Source organism: Rhincodon typus, chromosome 3, assembly GCF_021869965.1.
Source record: "Rhincodon typus isolate 14 chromosome 3, sRhiTyp1.1, whole genome shotgun sequence".
NCBI classification, from domain to species: domain Eukaryota; kingdom Metazoa; phylum Chordata; class Chondrichthyes; order Orectolobiformes; family Rhincodontidae; genus Rhincodon; species Rhincodon typus.
In genome coordinates, this window is record NC_063334.1 from 96,997,808 (window position 1) to 97,008,637 (window position 10,830).

Here is a 10,830-nt window from a genome sequence, read left to right on the forward strand (position 1 = left end):
AAAAAATTGGGATGTTCCAAGGGTTGGTGTGGACTTGTTGGGCTGAAGGACCTATTTCCACACTAGGGATTCTGTCTAACTCTTATGTTCACATCCAAATCATTAATAAATGATGAAAAGCAGTGGACCCAGCACTGATCCTTGTGGCACACTGTCACCACTCAGTACTTCCTTGTTTTGTTACTACTCCCAAAGGCACTACCATTTTTTCCAGGATTAAGTTCCATTTGCAACTGATCTGCCCAACCTATACCCTCCTGTAACCAAAGATTATCTTCACTGCTAAGCACCCAGCTATCTTATTGGCAAGCTTGTTCTTTTGCCCCTGCTCCTTTTCTATATTATTCATCATGTAATGAGCAAAAGGAACCCAGCACTAATCTATGGTCAGTGGACTCCAGCCCTCGGCACCACCCTTTGTTTTCTTACCACTAAGCCAACTTTGGATTGTCTTTACTTTATCACTTACCCATGTGGGACCTTGTCAAAGGCTTTGCTGAAATTAATAAAAATTATATTAACTGCATCACTCTTCTACACACCTGGACACCAACTTGCAAAGCTTTCAGAATTTCATGTTGGTTCTTTCTGATTATTCCCCTCCCAGTGGAGATTGATCCTCTCCTTCAGAATTTTCTCCAATAAGTTCCCTACTACTGAGATTCATTTGGTTTATCTCCATCACCCTTAAACTGGAACCACACTAGCTGTCATGCAGTCCTCCAGCATTGCCTCTGGCCAGAAAAGAATCACATTTGGTGCTGTCCTCTAATTTCCTCCCTTGTCTCTTACAGCATCCAGGATGTAAATCATCCAGTCCTGGGCACTTGTCCACTCAAGCCTGCCAATACCTTCTCATTCCTATCAATATGCTCAAGGACTCGAGTCCCTCTTGCCAAAATGTTCCTACTCCTTGAGTGAAGACCAAATTTGAAGTACTTGTTTAACATCCTAGCAATGTCATCCAGCTCTGTACAGTTTGCTGCCTTGGCCCTTAATGGGCACTACTCTTTCCTAGTCTTCATACATGTATGGTGCATACCTGTTAAAGTATATTTAGTTCTTCTGTAACCTTTATGGACATATCATGGACTCTTGTTCCACAGGGAACAACAGCAACTAAGATTGACACGACTGTCAGAGGAAAAACTAGTGACAGTCTGTTACAGAACACAAATGGATAATGAAGAATAGCACAAGAGGCCACTTAGCCTAGTGTCTATACTGTTCAACAAATAAATGCACTCAGTGCCATGAGGGTATTGGGTGGTGGGTGGTGGGGGCAGAGAGGTGAAGAGTTGTGATTTTAAAATAGAAACAATCAACTAATACACTTGTTTAAATGCTTCAATGAACATGCCTCCTGTACATAACCAGGCAGTGCTCTTCAGACACTTTCCATGCATTATAGAAAAAATGTTTTGCACCACACTTGCTTCTCTGGCAAATCAGTTTAAATCTTCCCCTCATTCTTGATCCTCTTTGGAGCAAGAACAATTTCTCCCTAACCACTCTCCAGCCCCCTTGTAATTTTTCCCAAACTTTTCAGATCTGCTCTTGGCTGCCTTTCCTCTCCAAAGAATAGTTCCAGTGTCTCCAATGTATTCTCATAACTGAAGTTTGACATCCCTAGAGTCTTGTCAATTCCTTCTGCACTGTATCATGCATTCTTTCATACAGTTGGCACCCAAGTGTTGTGTACACATTCCCAATATCCATTTAATATACTAATTGTACACAGTCTGACACTTTCACTTTTATGAATATTTTTGCCATCTGACATTGTCAACTGTAATAAAAACCAAAAGAACTGCTGATGCTGTAAATTGGCAACAAAAACAAAGTTGCTGGAAAAGCTCAGCAGGTCTGGCAGCATCAGTGAAGGAAAGAGTTAATGTTTTGGGTCTGGTGACCCTTCCTCAGAACTGTATTTTCAATTGCAATGCCTGGAGTTTGTATTAAATTTGTGGCAGTTAATTACAAGTGATTTGCATGGTTAACTATATAGTCCTCTCTCTCTTTCTTTTACTTGGATATAATCCAGTATTTTAAATTTATTTTCTACTTCTCGGGCTAAACAATCATTTTGGCCAGTGACTTGATGATTAGAGGTGGACTTTCTTGTGGGATAGAGAAGCTGATTTTTAATCTTTGGAATTTTAAAAGTGTATTCATGAGTACTTATGCAATGAAAATTTTTGTTTCAGGGCTAGAGACCTTCAGCCAATTGGTGTATGAAGATCAATATGATACTGTAAGCATTTCAAGAATTTTTGGCTTTGAAAGATCTAAACTGTAGAATAGATTTTCCATGGCTCTTGTGTCAATGTTTTACAAATTTAATGATACCAATTTTGTGCTGTAACTTTGGTTCCTCTGACACTTTTTTAAAATGAGCTGTAAGTGAGCAAATAAAAGCTTAAACTGATCAGCTTGCATCAATTTGTTACAAGTGTTCAGCAATGTATTTGTATACCAAATGTAAAATTGCAATATTGCCTTTGTACAAAGGGTGCATTCCTATCCTTGACCCTATATTGTATTTCCCTGTTTAACTGAAGTTGCTGATGTATGATTCGTTTCACTTGTGTAGGATTACTTACCCACTACTTCTTTACATGTGAATTGGTTCTAGTGATTACAGTAAGTAGAAAAATGACTTTTTTTAAAAACTTAGTCATTTTTAGACATTCCTCAGCTCGGTCCAAAAACCATGTTTAATGTAGGTAACCTTTGCAGGCAGCAACTTAACCCTTTAAGTTTGTGTACAGCTGTGGCATCCTGTGCTACAACTTTAAAGCTAGAGGATATGTTTGAAAAGGCATGAAGCTGAGTTTTTTCTGATCAGGATATGATAAGATTCCACCTAATGTGGGCCACAACCAGCTAGTAAAATGATATTCTCCCTTAAACAGAAAAATTTTGTTTTCTTGCATAAGGTTTTAACAGGAAAACGTCTTGCTAAGAGTCAGCAAGAGGCTTCTCTTGCATGCATTATCATCTTGTTGCAGAATCCCACCTCACTTGTATGCAATTTGCTATTTTTATTAGGTAGCAGAAAGAAACTTTATGGTGACTGAGTTTCTGGTCAGGAACTGGTATGTAGTGATTAGTAACATGTTGCTTGCAGGCCTCCATCTTTCCCAGCATTCCCTAACCTCTCAGGCCATGCTCCATAAATAACCACTTGCATCTTCTGCAGAAGTTGGCATTGGGCACATACTAGCCTTGCCATACTTCATTGCTGCACTTCAGAGCACTCTGACACCTTTCATTGTAATCCTGCTGTTGGCCACACGTCTTGCATCTTGGAGCTCTTGGCTTGTACTCGTGCTGCTTACTCACTTGTCCATCTGTTTTGAATACTTACAATGTGTCTTGGCTTTTGAATTTTGCCTCTGTTAAACTTACAGCTACACAGACAAAGGCAGACTGATTTTTTTTTTTTAAAGCAGTGATCAGTCAACTAGGTAGTTGTTGCTGTGCAGTATGTACTTCAAGCAAGTTGCCATCTTCCATAGTTAGAGACTTGGGTCCCATCAATGACAAAATGCATTCAGTGGTCAATAATGGAAAAACAATTATGATCATGTCAATCTGAAGTAAGATTGATGCTAGACCATAAATTGCATCTGTCACTTTGGATAAGGCAATCCAGGATTCTATCCTCTGCATTGGAAGTAGTAACAGCTCAAGCTGAAGGGGTGGGGGGTGCGGGGGGGGGGGGGGGGGGTGTGGAGATCAGCTCCTTGCTCCAATGTTTTGTGTGCAATGCTGTGCATTTTTGTGTGAAGGATAACTTTTTTAGACAACTTTTTTTTGTCACTTTCTTGTAGATACAAGATTTGTGCTGCACTTGTCAGAATAAGGTCTTTGTCAAAGCTCCATGAAGATGATTATATGGTCCTCCTTGTCAGGCTTACACATGCTATTGTAGCAAGAGCTAGGCTACAATGTCAATTGTGACTGCTCCCACTAAAAAGGACATGTTCTGTTTGTTTTGCCACAATTTCTTTGGCACTATGACCAATGGATCCAGCTGAAGCCAGGCTGATTGCCACTGCCTGTAGTACAATGAGGTACAGACACATATTTGGATCAGTAGCAACTACCAAGCAGCTCTATGAAAATTTTAAAAAAAAAAAAAAAAAAAATTTGCTAAAACTGACAAGGCCTATACTTGGACTACATTTGCACCACTGCAAAGTTCTGGGTCTCTTTTTAATAGTTGCTTTGGAGGCAGGGCAGAGAAGATTTTGCCTAGGCCACTCTAATTTAAAGGGATTTTCTTATGGCAGTCTAAGTCAGTCATCTATTATTAAATAGCAAGGTGTGGAGTAGGCCAGGCAGCATCAGAAGAGAAGGAAAGATGTTTTGGGCTGGGGGTGGTGCTTGACAAGGTAGATATAGCAAAGCATAGGACAAATAGGCATACACGCAGTAAGGGGTTGCATATCCTGAGATTAAGAATCTCTTGGGTCATAAATCTATGGAATTCTTTAGCAGACTGTAAAGGCTGCAGCATAAGTATATTCAAGGCTGAGGGATTTTTAAAACTGGTAAGAGAATTAAGGGTTATGGGAGGGGGAGACATTAGGAAAGGAGTTGAAAGTTTATTAATTCACCATGATCTCCTTGTGTGCTCCACTATTCAATGGGCTGAATGACCTACATCTGTTCCTAATTCCATAGTATTAGGGTGTTTAAATTCCAGTTAAAGATTCCCCTCCAAATCAATAAACCTTATGTTTTCTATCATCTGGCTCATCTCCTTCAGCTGAGTAAGGCCTCTTGCTGCTGTAGACAAGAAATGGCTAGAAATACTATTACAGAACTCTCCTCAGCTGGAGCAGATGAAGTGGCCATGTTTAACTTTTATGTAGATAGATGGCCTCATTTGTCCACCTTCAACTCAAGTATTTTAAATCTGCAACCTGAACAATAAGCTTGCCAGTACAGCTGGATTTCCTCAGGTGTAGGATGCTTTAATCTAACTTGTGTAGTTCCGAGTGTCATATCATCCCAGGCCAGACTTCAACAAAAATCTCCATTCAGTAACTATTCACATATTGGTGATCATCAGTACCACCTCCTAGCTGTCTACACAATACCCTGGCTACTGCCATGATTTAATAATTCCAGGTTCCTGTTAACATTTCAAGATCCACATGCTTTGCAATGATAGCTGCTGTGTTTATCTCAACTCAACCTGAAACTAAGGCATGGACCCTATTAATGTGATTTTATAGCTGCTCATTCAAGTCAGTTTTATTTTTTGCGGTTTTTTTTTTGCCTTTTTCCTGATTTCTTCCCCATATCCTCTTTAACCCCTTTAGCTTTTAAAAGCTAAACATTCAATGATTTGGCTTCAACCATCCTGTAGCAGGGAATTCCACAAGCCCACCACCTCTGAAGAAAGTTCTCTGTCCTAAATTTGCTTACCTTTGTCTTTTGAAGTGTGATCATGGTTCTAGACTGCCAGGTCATTGGGAACATCGTTCCTGTGTTGACCCTGTTTAATCCTATGAGAATTTCATGTCTTTCTGAGATCATCATCTGTCTGTCTTCTCCCTTTTCCCCTACCCCCCCCTCAATTCTTAAACTCCATTGAATGTTGTTCTGACAGATCCAGTTTCTCCTTTTTCCCAGAATTTGCTCCATAGCCAGAGCACTTTTGCCAAGGTCTCAGATGCCCTGTACAATTGTAGCAAGATATCCCTGCTATTGTAATCCAATCTCATTATGATGTGCAACATACCATTTGCTGCCTTTAACTACCTGCATGCTTGCTTTTAGTGACTGTACAAGGACACCTAGGTCTCATTGCACCACTCCTTTCCCCATTTATTGCCATTCTGATAATCTGTCTTCCTGTTTTTGTTATCCTAATCTGCAAAGTATTTACTTTAAAACATACTGAAGCATCTCTGCATCTACCTCGCAGTTCACCCTTTACAGCTAGCTTTTATGTTGTGTGCAAACTTGGAAACTTTACATTTAGTTCCCTCATCTAATTGTTAATATATTAAATGACTGGCTTGACCTTGCAACACCCTGCTGGTCACTTGGAGTGTGTGAAATGCAGGGGAGAGACTTCTTTATAGAATCAAAGGACTGTACAGCATGGAAACAGACCCTTTGGTCCACTTCTGCCTAAATTAATCTAGTCCTGTTGGCCAGCATTTGGCCTGTATCCCTCTAAACCTTTCCTATTCATATACCCATGCAGATGGGCTCTAATTGTGCAGCCTTCACTGCCTCTGGCAGCTCATTCCATAAACACACCACCCTCTGCCTGAAGAAGCTGCCCCTTGGATCCCTTTTTAAATCTTTCCCCTCTTACTTTAAATCTATGCCCTCTAGTTTTCAATTCTTTCCTTGCCACCTTAGGCAAAATACCTTGTCTATTCCCCTATCCATGCCCCTCATGATTTTATAAACTCCTCAGCTTCCAACACTCCAGGGAACATAGTCCCAGCCTATTCAACCTCAACCTCTCCCTCTCCCTCTAGCTCAAACCATGGCAATATCTTTAAGCCTTTCCTGCACTCTTTCATATTTCACAACTTGCTTCCTATAGCAGGGACACCAGAATTGAATGCAGTATTCTAAAAGTGGCCTAACCAATGTCCTGTACAGCTGCAACATGACCTCCCAACTCCTTTCCCCAATGCACTGATCAATAAAGGCAAGTGTACCAAACACCTCCCTCATTATCCTGACTACCTGGGACTCCACTTTCAAGGAACTGTGAACCTGCATTCCAAGGTCTTTGTTCAGCAACACTGCCCAGGACTTTACTATTAAGTATGTAAGTCCTGCCCTGATTTGCCTTTCTGAAATGAAGAATGCCACGTTTGTCTAAATTAAACTCCCTCTGCCATTCTGATCAAGGTCCCATTGTGCTTTGAGGTAACCTTTGCTGTCCACTACACCACCAATTTTGGTGTCATTTGCAAAATTACTAACCATATCTCCTGTGTTCACATCCAAATCACTTGTGTAAATGATGAAAAGCAGTGGACCCAGCACTGATCCTTGTGGTATACCACTGGCCACAGGTCTCCAGTCTGAAAAGCAACCCTTGCTCTCTGCCTCCTACTTTTTTTTTTTTTTTTTTGAGCCAGTTCTGTATCCAAATGGCTAGTTCTCCATGTATTGTGTGATCTAACCTTACTAACAAGTGTACCATGCAGAACCTTGTCAAACACCTTACTGAAGCCCATAGATCACATCCACTGGTCTTCCTTCATGAATCCTCTTTGTTACTTCAACAAAAACCTCAATTAAGTTACTGAGACAATGTGCTACGCACCAACCTATGTTGACTATCCCTAATCAGTTCCTGCCTTTCCAAATATGTGGAAATCCTGTCCCTCTGGATCCCTTCCAACGACTTGCCCAACACTGGTGTCAGGCTCACTGATCTATAGTTCCCTGACTCTTCCTTACCACCTTCCTAAATAGTGGCACCATATTAGCCAACTTCCAGTCTTCTGATACCTCACCTGTGGCTATCAATGATACAGATATCTCAGGAAGAGGCCCAGCAATCACTTCCTAGCTCTCAAAGTTCTAAGGTAAACCTGATGGGTCTGAGGGAATTATCCACCTTAAATTTTTGAAAATTTGTAGCTTGGGTTGTGGATGAGGTTGTAGACTTGCTCGCCAAGCCAGTGCGTTTGATTGCAGACGTTTTGTCACCCTGCTCGATAACATCGTCAGTGTGCCTCCGGTGAAGCATTGGTATTCTGTCCCGCTTGTTATTTGTACGCCTGTTTGCTGAGGTAGCTAGCATCACTTCCAATTTTGGTTTAGTGGTTTGTATATCGGGTCCAGTTCAATGTGTTTATTGAAAGCGTTCCGGTTGGCATGCCAGGCCTCCAAGAATTCACTGGCGTGTCTGTTTGGCTTGTGCTATTAGGGATGTGTTATCCCAGTCAAATTTGTGTCTTTCTTTTTTGTGTTTATTACTACTTTGTTCCCTGTCGATACACCACCCCAAATGAGCTCATTTAGCTCAGTCAGCTGCTTTGCAATGCAGAGTAATGCTGACGGCATGGGTTCAATTCCTACACTTGCTGAGGTTACCGCAAAGGTCCTTATTTCTAACCTTCTCCCCTTGCCTGAGGCATGGTGATCCTCTAGTTAAACTACAATCCGACATTCCTCTCCAGTGGGTTAGCACCCCTATGTGTTATGACAATGGTAACTTTACTGCCTCCAATCCCATGAGCTTTAATTTTGTGCTAACCTCTTATGTGGGACTTCGTTGAAAGTTGAAGTAAACCACATCCACTGGTTCCCCCTTGTCAACTCTTAAAGTTTCAAAACACCATCAATCCCTTTAACTAAGCAGAGTGTAGCTACATTACAGCCAGTTCTGCCATGATAGCCACCACAGAGGCTTGCTGAAGGTGAAATTTCAATGCTTACATCAACCTGGGAGGGCCTTGACGTATACTGCAGACAATATGCCTCCTGCTGTTTGCATGCTGTGCTCTGCACAACTGCAGGAGGCCAAGGGGAGAAATGGTAGGTGCTGAAGAACTGGGAGAGTAGCAGCAGTCTTCTAAAGAGGAAGATGAGACCTTTTCAGCAGTGGGATATCACCTTAGCGTGGAGCAGTGTAGTGTCAGGTGTTAAGTTGCACCTCATCTCTTACCCAATAGATGAGTTTGGTAAAGCAATTGTTCATTTGACTAAATTTGTTCAAGTCAAGTAGTCCCTATTTATTTTGAAGCAAATGCAACATTTTAGTTTCTCATGGTGTTTGTTTTTCCTTGCCCTCAAAAAAACACTATCAACTATTTGAAGGGTGGGGGACTACATTTTTCATTTTTAGGACTCAAAACAGAAATAGAGGTTGGGCTGTTACAATTGGTATACGCAGAAAAGTTCTGCAATTTTAAATCCAGTGTTGCATCCCAATGAGCTGTGTGGTACAGTGCTGCTTTTTGGAAGCAGTAATAGAATTTGAGATTGAAAGGACCAAGAATCTCTCCAGTTAAGGTGGTTGCCTGATTTAAAAACCTCTAAGCTGCAGTGATGAGAGCAGCAGAATTAGGAAAAGGAACAGACCCACCCCACCCCACCCCAGTTCAGGACTGATAATCAGATTATGGACAGTGCTCAAACTCCTACCATGTAAAAGCTCCTGAACTGATTTTGAATGTTTTCATTGAGAGAGTTGGGGCTTCTTCAACTGAAATCTGTACTAATTAATCCACTTATTCAAAATACATTTGTGCTCTTTCAGCTTCTTATTAATAAAACTCAGATTCTGGATTCTCCAAGATTTGCTCATAGAGGGATTTTACTTGATACATCTCGGCACTATTTGCCACTTAAAGTAATTCTTGAAACCTTGGTAAGTACCTGTAGTGAATGTTAGTAAACTCCTCTATGCAGTTTATAATTCACTGTTCTAAAATGGGAAACTGCTTTTGAAGCTAAGGGAGAAAACCTGAATCTTAAATGCAAATCGGGAATGTTAGAAATAAGCAGTATGCCTGTCAATTTCCTTTTGGAAGTGAGATAACTGAAGGATTTGCCTAGCTCTAGTTTCTGACCTATTGAAGTTTTTCAGTGCTAACTTTTATTTTGCACAACCATCTGGTGTGGTTTACAAACATAGAACAGCACTGGACAGAAGAAATCACGAACTACCCTTCCTGCAATGCAAATAATCACTTGTTTACTGCATGAGCCCTTTTATATTCTTAAAATCATGAGAAATAGGAGCAAGAGTAGGCCATTAGGTCCCTCAAGCCTGCCCTGCCATTCAACAAGATCTGCCTCTGGCCTCAACTCTTCTTTTATGCTGGCTCAACAAACCTACCAGCTCCCTGATATTTCAAAAATCTATTTGGTCATTAAGTACTTCCAGTAAAAGATTTCAAACATCCTTACTAAATCTCCAACACTTTAAGGGAAGTAGCCCTTTGTTCCCCGAGTTTATCCATGTTTGAAATCCCACTTCACTGGAACCCTAAGAAGTAGGTGGAGACTTTGGAGGATATGAAGTATACCCATCATGGACACCAGAAATCGACTATGTTATAGTGGTTTAGATGTCCTGTCTTCTGCCTGTATTTAACAAATGTGTATTGTGTTGATCCAATCACTTCTTACACTCTGGATCTGAAAACATTTTACAGGCATGATGATGAAATGCTTCATTGTTCCTTCATTATAAGAAATGTCTAAAGGTGTAGCATTAAAATCTTAGATAAAGCTACTTGTACTCTTCCACAGGGCTTACAGTTCAAGCCAAAGAATTGGCACCAATGCTAAAATTTGGAGAATTGCTCTTAAAAGAAAACGCGCAGCTATTTAAAATTATAGTTTTAACTTTATGCTCAAAGAAAGAAGATTGGATGTTGTTTTCTTTACAATGATGTTTAAGTGGTTCCATGACTAGTACAATGTTGGCCATTTCTGTCTCAGCCATGTCTTTGTTAAATATGGCCTCTTTTTTTTATATAGTTTTGTGCTAATATTAACATCTGATTAAAATAAAAAATGAAGTGGCTAAAGTTGACTTGTAGGTTTTATAAACTCTGTCTGGTTCTAATGCTTTGGCTTATTTCAGGAGGCTATGTCCTTCAATAAATTCAATGTTTTCCATTGGCATATTGTGGATGACCCATCGTTCCCCTATCAAAGTATCAGCTTCCCTGAGCTGAGTGCACAGGTTAGTAAAGGCATTTTTATCATGTTTTTATTACCTCTATATACAGCATTCTGATTACCAAGTAATTTATGCACCAGTTCAATGTATGTAATGTAGAAAAAATTACTTTTCCTACCTAATTGACTGATTACCTT

General features: G+C 40.4%; 1 protein-coding gene across 2 annotated transcripts in view; it reads left to right on the forward strand.

Moving 5' to 3' along the window:
* The window catches only part of hexb (hexosaminidase B (beta polypeptide)), a 19,481-nt gene extending 8,716 nt beyond the window's left edge, over positions 1–10,765 (forward strand). Inside the window, exons 3-5 of one of the 2 annotated variants that reach the window (XM_048621137.1) lie at positions 2,208–2,254; positions 9,260–9,370; positions 10,595–10,765. In XM_048621137.1, the coding sequence (XP_048477094.1) occupies positions 2,208–2,254; positions 9,260–9,370; positions 10,595–10,750 (314 nt within the window). In that variant the 3' untranslated portion in view covers positions 10,751–10,765. Of the gene's footprint in view, positions 1–2,207; positions 2,255–3,051; positions 3,389–9,259; positions 9,371–10,594 lie in introns of those variants that run through there. The other variant, XM_048621142.1, reaches the window with a different exon arrangement.
* The last annotated feature ends 65 nt before the right edge of the window (positions 10,766–10,830 follow it).